This window comes from Saccopteryx bilineata, chromosome 3 (assembly GCF_036850765.1).
Source record: "Saccopteryx bilineata isolate mSacBil1 chromosome 3, mSacBil1_pri_phased_curated, whole genome shotgun sequence".
Taxonomy (NCBI): Eukaryota; Metazoa; Chordata; class Mammalia; order Chiroptera; family Emballonuridae; genus Saccopteryx; species Saccopteryx bilineata.
Genome location: NC_089492.1, coordinates 316,009,416 through 316,031,034, shown reverse-complemented (window position 1 = coordinate 316,031,034; position 21,619 = coordinate 316,009,416). Strand labels below are relative to the sequence as shown.

General features: G+C 39.5%; 1 protein-coding gene across 1 annotated transcript in view; it reads right to left on the bottom strand.

Annotated features, from left to right (window-relative positions):
* Positions 1-15,039, bottom strand: part of LOC136330208 (carcinoembryonic antigen-related cell adhesion molecule 1-like) — a 112,253-nt gene extending 97,214 nt beyond the window's left edge. Inside the window, exons 1-2 of the mRNA XM_066266700.1 lie at positions 14,876-15,039; positions 12,547-12,651 (exon numbers count right to left, since the gene is read on the bottom strand). Coding sequence (XP_066122797.1) covers positions 12,547-12,651; positions 14,876-15,039 — 269 coding nt within the window. The remainder of the gene's footprint in view (positions 1-12,546; positions 12,652-14,875) is intronic.
* Between the last annotated feature and the right edge of the window lie 6,580 nt (positions 15,040-21,619).

The following is a 21,619-nucleotide window of genomic DNA, read 5'->3' as shown; positions in this document are numbered from 1 at the left end:
CACAGTGCTGAAGGAGAAGCCAGTTTGTGCAGAGAGAAGGAGATGGGGAACAGAGGTGAATAAGGCTGGTGAGGTACAAACCTTTGATCCTAGAAAAACTCGAGTAAGTCATTGGCTTTGGGAGCCCTGAATGGAAAGGGAAGTGTTTTCCCACTGTGTGTATTTCTTGCCTGCTGGGTGCAAGCTAGGATTAAAGCTAATGGCCCACCAGTTCTTGGCTTTGTTGTTTCATTACTGTCTGTCCGAATCAAATGTGAACCTGCATGGGCCAGGCAGCTGTGATGGTGGCCATGGCTACTGGCTTTACAGGTACCAAAGAACAGAAAATTAATATTAATATTTTAGGGAAAATAGTTAGGTTTCTTGTCTCCTCCTTCCTGTAAAGAATAAAGAGAAAGAAATATGAAAATTTTCTAGCTTGTAGAGACATACTGTGTAGGAAACCCCTTTTAATAGGAAGCTTAAAGGGCATTTTATAATTTGGGCTAAGCATACAGAGAGATTTTGTAGATATATTATATAATTTTTATACTTGTGTGTGATTTGCACCAACTTAGGATAGACAACAGCATTGTATTGTAAAGAGATTTTGTGCTGGGGAGACTTACCTCTGTGAGAAACAGGGTAAAACTCAGCCAGGTGTGGGGAGAGGAGGGAGAGATTAAGCAGTCTTTTTCCTGTCCTCTCTTTGCTTCTTTAATGGGCCATTCACAGACGCTTATCCCTTGGTGCTGTGTAGGCTCCAACTCCCCTCCTGAAGTTGTATAGTTAATGAATATACCTTTAAACAAAGGGATAGCAAATGAACACTAAAAGATTTGGGAATATCTTTTAATATGTAGAACAACATTTTTCACTATTGTATTACCTCATAATTTTTAATGTATAGAAATATTTTTATAAATCCTATAGACGAATGTTATAAGCTTGCTAATGAATTGTGTCATCTCTCCCCCTCCTCCTTTTCCCACAAACATACAAACATGTGTGTGATCAAAGGTATATAACCTGCCTCAGGGGCTGTGCGTAGCCTGCATGATTTGGGTCAGCCATGCCCTGTGTTAGTCATATGCCGCCTCCATATTATTAAATCTCCTTTTATTAAAACTCCTTAAAATTCATTTGGACTTGGTGTCTCTACGTAAACCCAGTGGAATGGTTACTTTATAACAATTTTAGTTTTCTATAAACTCTTATTAAGGTAAATAGACTCCTCTACAAGAGTTTTCCAGTGAACCATATTTAGTAATTCAGTTGCTTAGCTCTCAAAAAACAGCAGAGATATTCATTGGAATAGGTCAGAATAGCCAGACTCACATGTTCTAACAATTAAATTAAATGCCTTTGTGAACTCACCAGGGTCCTAGAGAAAATCAGGGAAATATTTAGGTTGATTCACTACTTCTATCTTAATCCTGAGACGGGCTTTTCCCTAAAGAGAGTTTCTAGAGTTCCTGGATTATCATTGTCTGAATTCCTATTGTCTTTTCCCCTTAGGTCAGTAGGGAGTGGTATAGAGAACAGAGAAGAGAAAAGAAGGAGAAGGGGGGAAGGCAAGGTCAGACAAGGAAGGTCAGAGAGCCAACAATATCATGGAGGAACTGCAGAAGGGGGAGGAATAGGGTGTTGGCATTATTTTATTTATTTTTATTGTTGGTTTAGATTTTATTTATTGATTTTAGAGAAAGAAGAGAGAGAGAAAGAGAGAGAGAGAGAGGAGGAGGAGGAAGCATCAACTATAGTAGTTGCTTCTCATATGTGCCTTGACTGGGCAAGCCCAGGGTTTCAAATGAGAGATATCAGCATTCCAGGTTTACTGCACCACCACAGGCCAAGTGCATATTGGCATTTCTTATGTTCAGAAGTCTTCTTTAGTTCAGAGACAGTCTCCAGATTTTTTAATTAACATCTTTTAAGAAAAGAGAATTTATCTGTGCTCCTCTTAGAAGCTTCTAATTTCAATAAAGATAAACTTTACATTCATTCAGTTTGATTTTAGAGTCAGCTTTCTTCTAATTTTGCTTGCAAAAAATTAATTATGAGTCAAAATATTTCCATTTTGGTTATTATAAGTTGACATTTCTTCTAGTTAAATCTTCAGATTTCTGTAAGTACATGCAAGTAAAGTCTTCCTATTATTTGCAAACTTGCAAGAGTATTAATAGGGTTGGAGAAAGTTTTTGGCATCAGAGGCATAATTTTCCATGTTAATTTTAGTAATATATATATATTTTTTTACAGAGACAGAGAGAGTCAGAGAGAGGGATAGACAGGGACAGACAGACAGGAACGAAAAGATGAGAAGCATCAATCATTAGTTTTTTGTTGCACATTGTAACACCTTAATTGTTCATTGATTGCTTTCTCATACGTGCCTTCCTTGACTGTGGGCCTTCAGCAGACTGAGTAACCCCTTGCTAGAGCCCGTGACCTTGGGCTCAAGCTGGTGAGCTTTTTGCTCAAACCAGATGAGCCCGTGCTCAAGCTGACGACCTCAGGGTCTCGAACCTGGGTCTTCTGCATCCCAGTCTGATGGTCTATCCACTGCGCCACTACCCAGTCAGGCAATTTTAGTAATTTTAATTTAATATCTGCATTGTCTGAATAAATTTATAGAAATATTATATGGTGGGTTGAAGTAGTCTGCTTATAGATTAAGTCCAAGAGCTATTACCAGTTCTGAGTTGCTTCAAACTCTCATAAGTGTCTCTTCCCACCTGCCTAATACCACTGTAAGGAATTTGAGCCTTAGGTAACACATTTCTATGTGTGCACCTTTTTTGAATCTCTTATACAATTACATTTGAGGTAGAATTCCCTATGGGATTCATGCACATTGTGAGGAATGCCCTCTGACACTTTCACAAAGATTCTTAGTCACCTAAGAATACCAGAGATTTGAGATATAGAGAAGAGGTGCCTCTTATCCTGAAAATCAACAAGTTCAGGCTCTCATTTTTCCAACAAAAGGTTTAGTTTAGACTCTCATAAAGAAGTTCCAAATGAAAGCCAAAGTTAAAAACCAACAAATTATTTTTCTCTTGTCTTCAGTTCTCAATTCTTATCTTTAGCCTGTATTCTTTCAAACCTTAACTTTTCACTCCAAGACAAGAATTAAAATAGAAACTCAAATAAAATCAGTCCTCTTACCCTAGAACAGGGAGTACCAGAATTCTTAGAAAAATTCACTCATGTCTACCTATGCAAAGTGAGAAGCCAGTGAAGCACAATGGGACCCAGCTTGGATCTAACATGATCTAGGTCAGCAAGATAGTTCTCCAAAATCTTAGGCTTCTCTGGAATCTTGCTGTACACATCAACATAAAAAGCATTTATACCTTTAGAGAATGTTTATGAGTTTATCTGAGGCAAACTGGCAATAAATGTTGGGGAAAAAAATCTCAAAAGGTTGAACAAGTGCTTTAGATAGTGAGAGTTTAGCACCCTTTTTTCATTATTTATTTATATTGATTGATTTGAGCCAGAGAGGAAGGGAGAGAGAGAGAGAGACAGGAACATCAATCTGTTCCTGTATGTGCTCTGACTGGGGATTGAACCCGCAACCTCTGCGCTTCAGGCCAATAGTGGAGCTATCTAGCCAAGGCTGCACCTTATTTTATACATTACAATTAAAGCAGGCAGTGTAAAATGTTACATGAAATCCATTGGTGACAGATTGGGGAGACAGAAGAAAGTAAAGTGGGGTGGGAGATATCTCTGGAATTGGATAAAATATAAAATGAACAAACACATATTTCTTTTACATTGGATGATACAGGATAGTTAGCCTTAACAATGGACACAATGATGGCAACAAGGAGGGCTCTTTCCTCTGGTGCAGCGAGGGGTTCGAGTGAAAAGGAAATTATCCTGACACTCTAACGGTTATGTTAAAGTAATAGGCACAATTAAAGTAAAGATTGACATTTGTCAGGAAAGATAATTGCCTAGGACATGACTACCCACCATGACTCACTTTTAGTTGAAAAGTTTTCATGTTAGATCATCCTCTGTAGTTACTTTAGGTCTCTGAGTTTGTAAGACCCATCATGCAGGTTTTCCTGAACTTGTCAGGTCTAGTAGAAAGCCCCACTTCACCCACAAAGCCCAACCCTCTGCAGATAATTGCCAGTGGTCCATTATTTAATCGAGAATGCCAACATAAGGAAACTTTCATAAAAAAACTTTAAACATGGGTTTCAAAGAGCTCTCATGTTGGTGAACACATGGACATGCTCAAAGGGTGGGCACCTGTATGGCCAGTAGCCACAGCCACCATCACAGCTACCTGGCCAATGCAGGTTCGCATTTGATTTGGACAGATGGTGAGGAATCAACAGAGCTGAAAACTGGTGGTCCATTTTCCTTTAATCCTAGCTTGCACCTGGCAGGCGAGAAAATACACACAGCAGGAAACACTTTCCTTTCCATTCAGGGCTCCCAAAGCTACGGACTCATCTGAGTTTTTCTAGAATCAAAGGCTCCCTCCTCACCAGTTTTATTCACCTCTGTTCCCCATCTTCTTCTCCCCCACGTACTGTCTTCTCCTTCACCATTCCACCATTTTGACTGTCTCCTCCACATGGCTTCCCTGCCCTCCTGCTACAGCATGGGCTCCTCCTCTCTATAAGAATGTGATCACTCTCCCTCAAATGACCTCCTAGCTCTCCTTTTAAGACCTTTTGGCATAAAAGCCCTCCTCCAACACACAGTATAACCAAGCCCCTTCTCAAGCAAGAAGGGCATTAATATTATCACCTTGGTGATGGGCAGTGCTATCTTAACAAAAAGAATGAACAAAACCAGAAAATACAGATTTTACAACTCATTTGCCCAACAGCACCCAAGGAAGGTGTGGCACGCCTCTCCTCCCATGCCTTGCCTGTAAGTCCCTTCTGTTTAGCTGTTCGTGAGTTGTGTCCTTATAACAAACCAGTAATAGTAGGTAAAGCCCTTTCCTGTATTCTGTGAGCATTTCAGAAAATTATAAAGCTTGAGGAAGCTCATGAGAATCCCCCAAATTGTAGTCAACCAGGTAGAAATGTGAGTAGTCTGGTCACCCCATTTATAATTGACATCTGAAATGGAACAGCCTTGTGTTACTGAGTCTTGAACCAATAGAGGATCTGCTTGCACTTCGGGTAGTTAGTGTTAGAACTGAATTGCATTGTAGGACACCTCGTTGGAGAATTGGTTGTTGGTGGGAGAAAACCCTCATTTCCTGTGAAAAAACCAGCTGGCAGGTGTGATATAGAACTGATTATGATAATGTATGTGCTCTGCCTATATTAGGTGCTCAGGAAGTTTGAGAAGACTTTCACTCCTTTCTCTACTTAAAACATCTCATACCTTAAGAGGCCACCTTTACCTTTTTCCCGGCCCTCTGTTCTCACAGATCAGGGCCTGAGACAAGTGTTTCCCACCTCAGGAGCGTGGATACAGGCCTGTAAATTTATGCATATTGTAGTCCATCCTGAATTGTTAGCCTGATGCCTAGACAGCAAAACAAACAAACAAACAACCTGACACCAGGTTGCAGTGAAAGAAAGGGAAGCATATATTTTAAAGTACCAATGAAAGGAGAAGGGGCAGCTGATGTTCAAAAGCTCATGTTCCCCAGTGGCTGACATTGAGATTCTTTTAAAGGAAAAAAGAAAAAAAAATCAGAATTAGGGGGTTCAGGCTCATGGGCTTATGAAGATTGGTCAGAAATGAGATAATTTTCTGTGATCTTAACCTGATTTATTTCTCCCGTCATCACCCTGTTTGGGGTCTTTGGCTGAGAAGGTCCAAAGGTCTCTCTACATGCAGACAAACCAAAATTCTGCAATCCATTTGGGGATTAAATTGGTGATGTTACCTTAAGAACAGAAAACAAATCTATCCATTTTGGTCTTAGCAGGCTACATCCTCCTCTTATCTCAAGCAATCTATTACTTGCAACCTGTTTTAGTGACAAGTTTCTTGGCTCCAGGCCACATCTGCATTCTTTCCAATTATTTCCATTTATTCTCTAACTAGAAATCATGACAGCAAGCTATGAGAGCAAAATAATTTTTTTCCCCTCATCTTTTAAATTCCTCTAGCTGGGCTAATAATCAAATTAACAAATACAGATTAACAGGAGATAATGTACAAATTCTATTATATGAATGAATATTCTGGCATGATAAAAAGAGAAACCCAAAGAAGTTTTGGGTAGTTGAGGATTGGATGTCATTCTGAAGCTTAAAGAGAAAGGGTTGCTGCTTGAGGTTAAATGGCAGTAGAACCATCCTCTTGGAGATGCCAAAGGAAATGTTTGATAAACAAATGTTTTTTGCTCAGCATCTCCATGTGAATGTCCCTCCAGGGGCTGGTCCTCCGAATTTTTTTCTAGGCAGTCAAGCAGGGAGGTTGAGGCTTTTTTTTCCTGAATCTTTTGCTTTCCCAACCAGATCAAAATCAAAAATTTTTTTATTTTAATTTATTTATGATCTTAACTTATTGTGTTTACATATATTCAAGTGTCCCACCGAATATATCTCCTCCCCCCCCCGTGTTCCCCTTGGTTCCCCCTTTACCCCCTCCCTCAATGCCTTCACCCCTTCCCTCCAGGATTTGCTGTCCTGTTCTCTATAATGCTGTGTTATGTGTATATAGTTTCACTAATCTCTTTTCCTTCACTGATCCCATCCTCTCATCCCCTTTCCCTCTGTCCTCTTTCCCTCTGGACCCTTTGATCCCGCCTCTGCCTCTGTCTGTTCCTCAGTTCACATTGTTCATTAAATTCCTCAAAAAGTGAGGTCATATGATATTTTTCTTTCTCTGCCTGGCTTATTTCACTTAGCATAATAGTTTCCAGGTCCATCTATGTTGTCGCAAAAGGTAAGATTTCCTTCTTCCTCACGCCGCATAGTATTCCATTGTGTATATGTACCACTGCATTTTAATCCACTTGTCCACTGACAGACACTTGGGCTGTTTCTAGATCTTGGCTATTATAAACAATGCTGCAATAAACATGGGGGTGCATTTCTTTTTTTGAATCAGTGATTTGGTATTTATAGGATATATTCCTAAAAGTGGGATTGCTGGGTCAAAGGGCAGTTTCATTTTTAATTTTTTGAGGAATCTCCATACTGTTTTCCACAGAGGCTGCACCAGTCTGCATTCCCAACAGCAGTGCAGGAAGGTTCCTTTTTCTCCACATCCTCTCCAGCACATGTTTTGTGTTGTTTTATTAATGAGCGCCATTTTGACTAGTGTGAGGTGATAGCTCATTGTGTTTTTTTTTGTTGTTGTTGTTTTTTGTATTTTTCTGAAGCTGGAAACGGGGAGAGACAGTCAGACAGACTCCCACATGTGGCGACCGGGATCCTCCCGGCACGCCCACCAGGGGCAACGCTCTGCCCCTCTGGGGGGTCGCTCTGCCGCGAGCAGAGCCACTCTAGCGCCTGGGGCAGAGGCCAAGGAGCCATCCCCAGCGCCCGGGCCATCTTTGCTCCAATGGAGCCTTGGCTGCGGGAGGGGAAGAGAGAGACAGAGAGGAAGGAGGAGGGGGTGGAGAAGCAAATGGGTGCTTCTCCTATGTGCCCTGGCCGGGAATCAAACCCGGGTCCCCTGCACACCAGGCCGACGCTCTACCGCTGAGCCAACCAGCCAAGGCCGCTCATTGTGGTTTTAATTTGCATTTCTCTAATGATTAGTGATGTTGAACATTTTTTCATATGCCTATTGGCCATCTATATGTCCTTTTTGGAGAAGTGTCTATTCATTTCTTTTGCCCATTTTTTGATTGGATTGTTTACCTTCCTGGTGTTGAGTTTTACAAGTTCTTTATAAATTTTGGTTATTAAACACTTATCAGGAATATTGGTGAACATGTTCTCCTATTGTGTGGGTTGTCTTTTTATTTTGTTCATATTGTCTTTTGCTGTGCAAAAGCTTTTCAGTTTGCTACAGTCCCATTTGTTCATCCTGTCCTTTATTTCACTTGCCTGTGGAGATAAATCAGCAAAAATATTGCTACGAGAGATATTGTCTTCTTCTAAGATGTTTATGGTTTCACGAATTACATTTAAGTCTTTTCTCCATTTTGAGTTTATTTTTGTGAATGGTGTAAGTTGGTGATCCAGTTTCATTTTTTGCAGGTAGATGTCCAATTTTCCCAACACCATTTGTTGAAGAGGCTGTCTTTACTCCATTGTATGCTCTTACCTCCTTTGTCAAATATCAATTGCCCAGAAAGTTGTGGGTTTATTTCTGGGTTCTCTGTTCTGTTTCATTGATCTGTATGCCTGTACCTGTATTCTTATGCCAGTACCAGGCTGTTTTGAGTACAATGGCCTTCTAGTATAACTTGATATCAAGAAATGTGATACCTCCCACTTTATTCTTCCTTATTCAAGATTGCTGAGGCTATTCATGTTCTTTTTTGGTTCTATATAAATTTTTGGAATAGTTGTTCTATATCTTTGAAGTATGTCATTGGTATTTTAATATGAATTGCATTGAATTTATAGATTGCTTTGGATAATATAGACATTTTAATGATGTTTATTCTTTCTATTCATGAACTCGGTATATGCTTCCACTTGTTTGCATCTTCCTTGATTTCCTTTATCAATGTTTTATATTTTTCCAAGTACAAGTACCTCTTTGGTTAAATTTACTCCTAGGTACTTTATTATTATTTTTTGTTGCAATAGTGAAAGAGATTGTTTTCTTAATTTCTCTTTCAGACAGTTCATTGTTGGTGTATAAAAATGCCACTAATTTCTGAATATTGATTTTGTATCCTGCCACCTTGCTGAATTCATTTATCAGGTCCAGTAGTTTTTTGACCTAGACTTTAGGGTTTTCTATGGACAGTATTATATCATCAGCAAATAATGATAATTTTACTTCTTCTTTTCCAATTTGGATGCCTTTTATCTTTTCTTCTTGTCTGATTGCTGTGGCTAGGACTTTCAGAACTATGTTGAATAAGAGTGGTGAGAGGGGGCACACCTGCCTTGCTCCTGATCTTAAGGGGATTTCTTTTATATTTTTGCCCATTTATTATGATGTGGGCAGTGGGTTTGTCATAGATGGCCTTTATCATGTTGAGATAAGATCCTTGTATTCCCACTTTACTGAGAGTTCTGAACATAAATGGGTGCTGGATTTTATCGAATGCTTCTCTCCAGAGTAAATCGCACCTGATTATGATGTATGATTTTTTTTCATGTATTGCTAGCTCTGGTTTGCTAATATTTTGTTGAGAATTTTAGCATCTAAGTTCATCAGGGATATAGGTCTATAGTTTTCTTTCTTTGTAGTGTCTTTGCCTGGTTTTGGAATCAGAATTATGCTTGCCTCATAAAAGAAGTTTGGAAATCATCCCTCCTCTTGAATTTTTTGAAAATGCTTGAGAAGGATGGAGTTACTTCTTCTTTGAATATTTGGTAAAATTTGCCTGTAAAGCTATCTGGCCCAGGAGTTTTCTTTGTTGGGAGTTGTTTGATAACTATTTTAATCTCATTTGATTAAATTGGTCTGTTTAGGTTTTCTGATTTTTCTATATTAATTTTTGAAAGATTATATGTTTTGAGAAATTTGTCCATTTTGCCTAGGTTGTCTAATTTTATGGCATACAGTTCTTCATAGCATTTTCATACAATCTTTTGTATTTCAGCTGTGTCAGTTGTTCCTTCTCCTTTCTCATTTCTAATTTTATTTATTTGAGTCCTCTCTCTTGGCTAGTCTGGTTAAAGGTTCATCGATCTTGTTTACCTTTTCAAAGAACCAGCTCTTGGTTTCATTTATCCTCTGTATTGTTTTTTCAGCCTCTATGTTGTTTATTTCCGCTCTGATCTTTATTATTTCCTTCCTTCTACTTCCTCTTGCCTTTACTTGTTCTTTTTCTAGTTCTTTTTGATGCAGGGTTAAATTGTTTATTCGAGCTTTTTCTAGCTTCCTATGATATGTCTGTAATGCTATGAACTTCCCTCTCAGGACTGCTTTTGCTGTGTCCCATAAATTTTAAGTTGCTGTATGTTCATTTTCATTTGTTTCAAGAAAAATTTTGATTTCTTCCTTGGTTTTATTGTTAACCCATTTGTTATTTAATAACATGCTATTTAGTTTCCAAGAGTTTGAGTGTTTTTCAGTTTTTTTATTGTAGTTGATTTCTAGTTTCATGACATTGTGACCCAAGAGGATGCTTGATATCATTTCAATCTTCTTAAATTTGTTGAGACCGCTCTTGTTCCCTAACATGTGATCTATCCTAGAAAATGTACCATGAGCACTTGAAAAGAATGCATCTTCTGCTGTTTTGGGGTACAAGGTTCTGAAGATATCTATTAAATCCAGTTGATCTAGTGTGTCCTTTAAGCCTGCTGTTTCTTTGTTAATTTTCTTTCTTGAGGATCTATCCAGTGATGTTAGTTGGGTATCGAAATCTCATACTATTATTGTGCTGCTGCTGATCTCACTTTTTATGTCCATCAAAATCTGCTTTATATATTTAAGTGTTCCTATATTAGGTGTGTAGATATTTATAATAGTTATATCTTCATGTTGGGTTGCTCCCTTTATCATTATGTAGTGACCTTCTTTATGTTTTATTATAACCTTTGTTTTAAAGTCCATTTTCTCTGATATAAATATTGCTACCCCAGCTTATTTCCATTTTCATGAAATATTTTTTTCATCCTTTTACCTTCAGTGTATGTGCATGTTTTGTTTTAAAGTGTGTCTCTTGTAGACAGCAGATGTGTGGGTCCTGTTTTCTTATTCATGCAGCTACCCTATGTCTTTTGATTGGATTATTTAATCCATTTACATTTAAGGTTATTATTGATATGTAGTTGTTTATTGCCATTTTATTCTTTAAAGCTTTATTCCTCTTTTGCTATATTCTTTTCCTCCTTTGATCTGTTTACAACAGGCCCCTTAACATTTCTTGCAGCACTGGTTTGGTTTTTTTTTTTTTTTTTTTTTTTTTTTGTCTGGGCAGCATTTTATTTCTCCTTCAATTTTAAACAATAGCCTTGCTGGATAAAAAAGTCTTGATTGTAAGTTCTTGTTCTGCATTACTTTAAATATTTCTTGCGATTCCCTTCTGGCCTCAAGTGTTTCTGTTGAGAAGTTGGATGTCATGATTATGGGGGCTTCTTTGTAAGTAATAGCCTGTTTTTCTCTAGCAGCTTTTAATATTTTCTCTTTATCTCTTAGCTTTAGTATTTTAATTATTATGTGTCTTGGTGTAGATTTCTTTGAGTTTCTCTTTGATGGAATTCTCTCTGCTTCTTGAACTTGTGTAAATTTTTTTCCTGCATTTATTTAGGGAATAATAAATAAATTATTATTTATTATTAATAATAATAATATTATTATTATTAATATATAAATATTATATATTATATAATATATATAATATATATTATATTTGCTGAACAAATATAATATATATTTTATTTATATTATAAATAAATAATATAAATATTATTTATATTTAATATTTTCAGCTTTGACTGAACAAAGTCTCTATTTCTTGTTCTTTCTCTTTTTCTTCAGGAACCCCTATGATGAGGATGTTATTTCTGTTCATGTTGTCACAGAGCTCTCTTAAAGTTTCCTCAGACTTTTTGAGTCTCTTTTCTTTTTGCTGCTCTGCTTCCATGCCTTTGTTTATCTTGTCCTCTAACTCACTGATTTGATCTTCAGCTTCATCCATCATGTTTTTTATTCCTTCCATTGTTGTCTTCATTTCTGATATTGTATTTGTCATTTCTGACTGATTCTTTTTATTATTTCAATATCCTTTTTTATACTTGCTATCTTTTTATTTAGGTGTTTGTTATGTCCATCTATTGTTGTTTTAAGATCTTTTAGCATCCTAACAATCATTATTTTAAACTCTGCATCTGGTAATTTGGTTATATCTGACTCATTCAAGTCCTTTACTGGGGATTTCTTTTGATTCATTTTGGTTGCATTTCTCTGCCTTCCATTTTGTCTGTGTATAAGAATTGTGTGGCCTCTGGAGTCCAATGGGTGTGGCCTCTGTTCCCTAGATGTTGTCTGTCTGTAGACCCACCACCCCCTTTGCCGCAGCCTTGGGTGTTCAAATATGGGCATTGCTGGTGCTGGCCCATTGAGGCTGTTACTGCGGTTTCTTCCTCTCCTCCATGGGAGGGGCTCTGTTCATGTGCCCAGGTCTACAAGCCTTGGCTGGCCTTGGCTTTCACTCCGCCTTCACAGGTGGGGCTGTGTGCTGCACCCAGGGCTTCAAGCCTTGGCACTGTGGGCAGGGCTGTGCACCTATGCTCAACTGCAGGTCCCCACCTGTTCCCCAGCTTTTTCCCCACCCCCACGGGAAGAGCTGTGCTTGTGCGTCAGGCTGCAAGCCTCAGGTTTGAGGGCCTGGTGGGTTGTGTGCCCACACTCAGCTGTGGGTCTCTGCAGTTCCCAGGCTTTTGCCTTTGCCCTGAGGGTGGGATTGCAGGCAGGACTGCTCTTGCTTACCTGGCCCTGCAGCTCGGCTGGACTACTTTCATGCATCACCTCCGCCCCCACCGGGTGAGACTGAGCTCACACTGGGCTTCAGTCGTGGCTGGCCCAGCTTCCACATCCCGCTGCTGCTCGCCTTCCATCGAGCCCTCAGCAGTGTGGGTGGAGGTGCTGCAGCTCAGATCTAAGCACTCAATACTGTATTCCTGAAGGCTTCCTCCTTCTAAGCAACTCTGTTCTGAGTGCTGCGGGAGAACTTGTTTGGCTGGTGTCATGCTTTCCTTTGCTGTTATTGCTGGTTCCAGGGGAAATATTCACTTTAGATTTGGGGGGAGGGTGACACAGCCCAGGGGTTAAGGTGGCTGTCCCTCAAAGTGTTTCTCCCTGTGCCTCCTAGATTACACTCTCTTCCTGCTACTTCGGTCCTCTCATCTCTTCCCATCCTGTGGAGCTCCGGGTGAGTGGTCGAGAAAGAGGTTTTCTGCATGTTCCCTTTATGAAGAATCCTTGGTCTAAGAAATCTGTCTCTTTCTCAAAACCAGTATCCTGACTTGTTTTGCAGCTAAATACTGTCCATATGCTTCTTCTAGGCTCTGGGGCTACAGGCCAGGGCTTTGTTCCTGGGGCCCAGGACCTTCCCCTCTCTGCTAAACTCACTTCCCGCCACACAAGTCTCTCAGTGCTGCTGTTGCTCCCAGGAGCTGGGCAGCCCTTCTCCACATTTCCTCTTTTCCTACCAGTCTTAGTGTGGCTTCTTCAGTGTTACTTGGTTAAAGAGTCCTCTTAGTTTAGTCCAAAGTTGGTTTTTCTAGATGATGGTTCTTAAAATTAAGTTGTAATCCACTTTGCTTCTGGGAGGTGGAAATTGGTACATTCGCCTACTCCATTGCCATCTTGCCCCCTCTTTCTTTATGTCTTAATTTTTGTATTTTAATTATGATGTGTTTTGATGTAGGCCTCTTTGGGTCCATCCTTAATGGGACTCTGTGCTTCTTGAACTTGTGTGAATTTTTCCTTCATCAATTTAGGGAAGTTTTCAGCTATGATTTCTTCAATCAGATTCTCTATCCCTTGTTCTTTCTCTTCTCCTTCAGGAACCCCTATGATGCGGATGTTGTTTCTCTTCATGTTTTCAAAGAGCTCTCTTAGAGTTTCCTCAGATTTTTTGAGCCTCTTTTCTTTTTGCTGCTCTGCTTCTGTGCTTTCATTTATCTTGTCTTCTAAATCACTAATTCGATCTTTAGCTTCATCCATCCTGCTTTTAATTTTTTCTAGTGTAGTCTTCATTTCTGATATTGTATTTGGCATTTCAGACTGGTTCTTTTTTATAATTTCAATGTCCTTTTTGATGCTTGCTATCTTTTTATTTAGGTGCTCATTATGTTCATCCATTGTTGCTCTAAGATCTTTGAGCATCCTAACAATCATTATTTTAAACTCTGCATCTGGTAATTTGGTTATTTTCATCTCATTCAGATCTTTTTCTGGGCATTTCTCTTGTTGATTCATTTAGGTTGCATTTCTTTGCCCTCCCATTTTGTCTGTGTATAGGCTCCTCCTTTGGACGAGTTGTTTGTGTAGCTCACTGAGTCTAGGGTTGGTATTGTCTGCCTCCAGTTTCCAGTTGTATTGTTTCTAGAACTTCTTTGGTTGGTATCAGCTGTTCTTTATAAACTACTGTGGGCTATTTGGTCACTGTTCTTTTTGCTATTTGTTTTGATGTCTTTATACCTTAACTGGGTGAGGTATGGGGAGCCCTTCCTTAAGATATTACTCTAACAAGGGTTGTTAGGTCCTGAACTGATGCTCTTCATATCTGACTTCTGGATGTGCCCTCCTTGGACCTTCTTGGCCAGAGCCTGGCACAGACCAGTGGGGATCATTGCCTATGACTAGCCTTTATCTACCTTTTTGGAGCAACAGGCGATCCAGATCCTGGCCTGCCTCTGCTGAGCCTGGGTGCCATTGTTAATATCAACTTAGGCTGGCTTTTATCTACTTTTGGCCTGGAGGATGTTTGTTTAAATGTTCAGGATCCCCTGAGATCTACTTACTGCTGCCTCTTCTTGGTGGCTACTTGTTGGGCTCAGTACTGTAAATCAGGGGTTAGGTAAGGTATTGCATGTGGCTTGCCCCTTAGCCTCAGGTGTTGTTCTATCCAGCCTTCTTCTTTATTTTATTTTATTATTTTATATTCTTATTTTTTAGCCCTCAGAAGGGTGTGGCCACAGGAGTCCAATGGGTGTGGCCTCTGTGTTCCCAAGGAGTAGTTTGTCTGCAGGCCCACCACCACTGCTGCTGCCTTGGGCATTCAGGCATGGGCATTGCCAGCGCTGGCCCACTGCTGTGGTCACTGCAGCCTCTGCCTCACCCCCGTGGGCAGGACTGCACTCACGTGCTGAGTCCACAAGCCTCGGCAAGTTTCCTGGCCTCCACCTTGCCCCTATGGGCAGGACTGGCTTGTGTGCTGGGCCCACAAGCCTTGGCTGGTTCCTCGGTTTCTGACTTGCCCTCATGGGTGGGACTGCAGGCAGGACCACTTTTGCACACCCGGCCCATGGCCGCTTTCTCGTGCCCCGTCCACAGCCTGCCTTCTAGCAAGCATTTAGTAGTGTGGGGGAGGCAATGTAGCTCAGATCTCATTACTCAACCCTGTATCCCTGATGGCTCCCTGCTTCTAAGTGACTTGTTACTCTGACTGCAGCAGGAAAGCTTCCATTTGGCTAGTGACCTGCTTCCCTTTGCTGTCAAAATCAAAATCTTGACACATGTAGGCAGCAACTCTGCTTCCCTTACAGCAGAGCCATGACTCTTGAACTGAGGTGCTTTTTTAAAAATTAAATTTATTTGGGTGACACTGGATAACATAATTATACAGGTTTGAGGTGCCCAATTCCACAACACATCCTGTTACACCATATTGTGTGTTCACCCCCCAATTCAAGCCTTCATCTATCACCATTTGTCCTCCCTATACTCACCTCTATCTTCCTGAAAAGCTAAGTTCTAGTATATCAAATTATTGAATTCAAGTCATTGAGTACCTAAGTCATTACCAAACAAGATAAAAGGCTGACACATTGTTGTATTAACCTTAAAATCTAAGTGAATTGACATTTGACTTCTGATTACAGAGAAACTAAAAGATACATTTGAATCTGCTAATCACAATATCTCATGCTTTGCTGTCCACAGCTTCCCTCTGGTGGGGTCTTACACCTGTAGAGTAACCCAGCATGTTTGTAATAATATTATCCACAGCTTTTTAGGAGGAAGTAGGAGTCCTGTGACCCTGACTCATGTCTCAGATTACTGTTTATGCTATTATTACTTGCTTCTTAATTGGTTTCTTTGTTGTGTTTTTATATGTCCCTAAATTTTATTAGGACCGGCCCAGTTAATTGCCTACCTGAACAACTCTAGTCATGCCTGTATCTTAGAGGTAATGAAGGGGGAAGTCTCATAGAGGGATTCCTGTTCAATATCACTCAACCACCTTCATGCTTAACTTAGTTTTGTTCCAAAAATGCATACAGCATGAATACTCTAGAAAGCAGTGGTTCTCAACCTGTGGGTCGCGACCCCGGCAGGGGTCGAACGACCAAAACACAGGGGTCGCCTAAAGCCATTGGAAAATACATATTTATTTTAAAAAACTTTGTACCCACTGCAAGGTTGCATCCCATTCCCCCACTCCCTAAACCCTGGAAACTACAGATCTGAATTCTGTCTCCTTTTGCCTCTTGTGCCCTGTCCCATGCCCCCTATCCCGCATACCCAGCCAGCCTGTACATGTGGTGCTCCCTTTTGTCCCAATGCCAGGGCACTAATCTGAGTCTTTAAGCCCTTGTCTTTCCCTAACCCATCCAAGTCTGGGAGAGTAACACGTCCACTTCACCACACCAGCTCCAGCAGCTCCTCCCTCAACAGGTAGGCCAGCTGCTCATTTATATTCCTCAGACCCTTCCTGAAACCCCTAAAAGAGCCCTCCTGCATGGTGCCCTTAGATCCTTTTGAGCCCATATAATGCCTAACAACCCAAACCATCCAGGCTTTACAATTTCTCATCCTGACTCTGAGCAGACCCATCCTTCCACAACCCTGCTCTATGCCAGCTCTGCTTACACACAGCCCACTTCTCGCCAGTTCTCCAAGGGCTCCGCAAATACCCCAGAGGCCACACAAAGAAGGAAAAGAAAAAGAACCAGAGGAGAGATTTATTTCCCATTTCCCAGGTCTGGTTGTTGTGGACTCTCTAAGGACAGGCACGTGGAGTTTGTAAAACAACAAAGAAAACAGAAAATGAGGACACTGATGTTTGTTTACGGAATCCTAGGTCATAGAGTGGCTGAAAAAAGGTCATTCAGTGTAGGCCTGCAGGTGGCTGACATGAAAGGGGCCTGTTTGTTTATTAGAGTTGTTGAGTTTTATGACAGAACATCTTTTAAAATTTCTGTGATCTTTTTTGTTGAAGGAGCAGTGAAAATGGATGTGCAATGAGGACCCTGTGGATGGTTTGGCTGCTGGGAAATGCCCCCATTCAGGCCTGCACATCTTCTCAGATTCTGGGTAAAAGCCACTCTGAAGCAACCTGGGGCCCCAGGAGGACCTGGGCAGTCAGGTCATCTCCTGCTGTGGACGCCAAATGTAAGGCAGGCAAGAAAATTGGAAACATTTATTTGAAGGATTGTAGCAAGATTAAGAAATTGGAAGATTTAAAAATATGGTAAAGTTTGACACTGTAATCATGACAAGATCAGCTAATTATATGTAGGTGATGTCAAAGTAAAACATGTTTCAGACAAATTTTATTCTGTGTTTTCTTTTTTGTTATTTAGAAATTAAATTTATTGGGGTGACATTGATCAATGTAAGTACATAGGTTCTAGGTAAACATCTCCATAGCATTTGAACTGTTGATTGTGTTGTATGCCCATCACCCAAAGTCAAATCATTTTGTGTCATCATATACTTGTCCCCATTACACCTTACCTCCTCCACCCTCCCCCTAGTACCCACTTCACTTTTATCTATATCCATGAATCTCAGTTTTATATCCTGCCTATCTGTGAAATTATACAGTTCTTAGTTTTTTTTTAATTTATTTATTTCACTCAGTATAATGTTTTCAAGGTCCATCCATGTTGTCAGAAATGTCACTATGTCATCATTTCTTATAGCTTAGTATTTCATTGTATATATGTACTACATCTTCTTTATCCAGTCCTCTATTAAAGAACATGTTGGTTGTTTCCATGTCTTGGCCACCACAAGTAATGCTGCAATAAACATGAGCATGCATGTGTCTTTATGTACCAACATTTTCAATTTTTCTGAGTAGATATTCAGTAGAGGGATTGCTGAGTTATATGGTAATTCTTACTTTTTGGTGTACCACCCAAATGCCTTCCATAATGGCTGTACCAGTTTACATTCCCACCAGTAGTGAATGAGGGTTCCTTTTTCTCCACAGCCTCTCCAACACTTGTTATTACCTATCTTGATGATAACAGTCAATCTCACAGGTGTGAGGTGGTATCTCATTGGAGTTTTTATTTAAATTTAGCTAATAGCTAGAGAAGATGAGCATCTTTTTATCTATAGTTGGCCATTTTTATGTACTCTTGGGAGTAATGTCTATGTTTTAGCCCCATTTTTTAATTGGATTATTTGCTTGTTTATTGCTGAGCTTTGTGAATTCTTTATATATTTTGGATATCAATCCCTTATCAGAGATGCTGTTTATAAATATCATCTCCCATTTGGTTGGCTGCCTTTTCATTTCATTGTCAGTTTCTTTTGCTATACAAAAGCTTTTTAGTTTGGCATAATCCATTCATTTATTTTAGCTTTTACTTCTTTTGCCTTTGGGGTCAAATTAATAAAATGTTCTCTATGATCAAGTTCCCATGAATTTAGTACTTATGTTTTCCTCAATATAATTTATTGTTTCAGATCTTATATTTAGGTCTTTGACCCATTTTGAATTAATTTTTGTGCAAGAAGACAAACTTAGTCAAGTTTCATTCTTTTGCATGTGGCTTTCTAATTTTTCCAGCACCATTTATAAAAAGGATTTCTTTTCTCCATTGTGTAGTTTTGGCTCCTTTGTCAAAGATGATTTATCCATATATATGTGGTTTTACTTCTGGGCTCTTGATTCTGTTCCACTGGTCTGTATGTCTGTTTTTCTGCCAACACCATGCTGTTTTGATTATTGTGGCTCTCTGTAGTATAATTTGAAGTCAGGTAGTGTGATACCTCTGGCTTCATTCTTTTTTCTCAGGATTGCTTTGGCTATTTGAGGTTTTTTATGGTTCCATATAGACCTGGTAATTTTTATTTTGTTTCTTTAAAAAATGACATTGGACTTTTTGGATTTTATTCATTGATTTTTAGAGAGAGGGTAGAGAGAAAGACAAAAAGTAAGAGGGGAAATATGCTTGGTATAATTTCAATGTTCCTAAATTTGTTGATGTTAGTTTTGTGGCCTATGCTTGAGAATGTTCCATGCACACTGGAGAAGAATATATAGTTGATGTTTTTGGATAAAATGCCCTATAATGTCTATTATGTCCATTTGGTCCAGAGTGTTTGGGTTCACTCTCTTCTGGCTTATAGAGTTTCTGCTGAGAAATCTGATGATAACCTAATGGGCCATCCTTTATATGTTATGGTCTTCTTTTCCCCAACTGTCTTAAGGATTTTTTTTTTGTCACTGATTTTTAACAATTTTATTACAGTGTGCCTTGGAGTAGGTCTGTTTGGGTTGTGGTAACTCAGTATTCTGTTCGCTTCTTGAATTCCAGGCTCTACCTCTTCCCATAGGCTTGAGAAATTTTCATCAATAATTTCTTTGAATAGGCTCTCCATTCTCTTCACCCTCTCTTCTTTTTCTGACATACCTTTTAATCTTCTATTGCTCTTTCTGATGGAGTCGGACAATTCTTGTATAGCTTTCTCATTTTTTTTTTTTAAATTCACGAGTCTCTCTCTTCTTCTCTCCATAGTATCTCTAGTTGCCTGTCTTTGATGTTACTAATTCTTTTATCAGGTTTGTTCTATTAGCTAAATTTGCTACCTCAGTCTTCATTTATTGAGTTTTCATAAGTCTGTTTTATAAGTTTCAATCTCCTTGGTGAGGTATTTATTTTGTTCACTAATTTGTTTTTTGAGCTCATTAAGTTGCTGATGGGTGTGTTCTTGCATCTCATTGAGTATTTTCAGAACTTCAATTTTGAATTCTCTATCATTTAACTCCAAAGTTTGCATATGATTGAGATTTTTTTTCTGGAGATTTTTTATTTTCTTTTTGAACTATGTCTCTCTCTTGTGTAGCCATGGTATTCAATTTCTTCATCCTTGATGGCATTTAGAGTGTTATTGTTAAGAACCTTAACTGAAAAACAACTAAAAAATATTTTAAAATTAAAAATACAATAAAAATTATAAAAATTTAAAAAATTATGACAAGAAAACTACAGAAAAAAAGATTGAAAACAAACAAAAAATAAAAAACACTCACAAAAATATGAGTAAAATATATAAAAATTAAAGAAAATTAAATTCAAAAGAGAAAAATGAAGAAAAAATAGAAAAAATAAATTTCAATTTTGAGAGGTTTCTTCTATTAGGTGTTGCTGCATTACAACTTTTAGCTCTATGATGTTTCTGTGCTGTCCTCCACTGAGATGTTGCTGTTGCAATGATGTAGGCAGGGCTGCAGTCGCCTTGTTGGGTGGGGCGTGTTGTGAGGGCTTTGGCCTTACAGCTTTGGCTTTATGGTTTCAGCTTTCCAGCTTTATGGTTCTAACAATGGTGATCTCAGGCTTTTAGGTGCTCCTCCCCACATCTCAACAGACCTGGGGACCAAACATGGAGCACCTCTGTTCTTCAAAAGAGAGAGTGGCTCGGAGAGCTAGCTGTGGGGTTTGTTTCTGCCATTCTCAGTACTGCAAGGTAAAGGAGGCAGGGTTTGGGAGTCTGGGGCCACACTTTAGCTTTTCATGTCTCTGCCAAGTGTGGACTGCATGCAGACTGCAGGAACACTGGCCATGATCTTGTGCTCTGGCTCCTTTGGTTTATCTCCCCTCTGCTTCTCTGTCTCACTACTCCCCCTGGCAGAAGGAGATCCAGTCACTCTGAGTTTCCCTCTTGGTATTCTTCAGACAAAATTCAGAGAGCCTGAGCTTCTCTCCTCCCCATAGTCCAGCAAAGAAAAAAACCCCAGTCACTCCAGGTTTGTCTCTTCTTCTCTCCAAAGCCCACCATGAGTGCATTTTATCTTCTGCCCTTCCTTTTCACCCCATCCTACCTTTAGTCCATTTGGTGTGTGGGTCTTTTAGGTGCACTTGTGAGCCCAGCTGGGTTTCCTTTGCTGCATTATAGTTGTTAAATTTGTTGAAATTTCAAGTGTAGAGATCAGGAGTATCTCTCATGCCACCATTATTCTGATGTTATCTCAAAATTAGATGTTTTTGTTTGTGTAGACAGGTGAGATCACATAGGCTTAAACTTTATGATCAAAATTCTTTCTTTAACGTGGAATCAGACTGTATTGATACATCCCTAAAAACATATTTACTTACTTCAATTTGTATTGAAGCCTTAAGATCTCCAGGGGTCACATAAAGGTTGCCCAGGAGTGTACCACATAGGTTCCGTGTACAGGTGCTCAAGATGTACAAGCCAATAGATGCCCAGTTGAGTCTGGAGGCAAGGGGAAGGTGTTCTAGAATCAGGGGAAATTCTTGTGAGGTCAGTCATTACCTCTCAATTTTTTTTGGGGGTATTGCCACTTATTTTGGTAAGTGGGTTTTGTTAAAGGTAGCAGAGGAGTGTAAAGGAAGTCTGAATATAATTGGAGAGGAGAGGAATTTAAAAGACAATTACTGTGAAGGAGAAAAGAAAATTTGGAGGATCATGACATTTTACTTATCTTTACCTACCTACCTACCCACCAACCTAGAACACATACAGGAAGAGTTCAAGTATTTTGGTGATCATTACATGAGAGGCACATGTGCTGTGTTGAATTACTTATAGCAAAGAATTCCTTTCAGCGAGGTGGCCGCAACAGCTGGTAGGGACATCCCTCCAACTGGCTATTCCAACATAGTATAATGCTGACCCAAACACT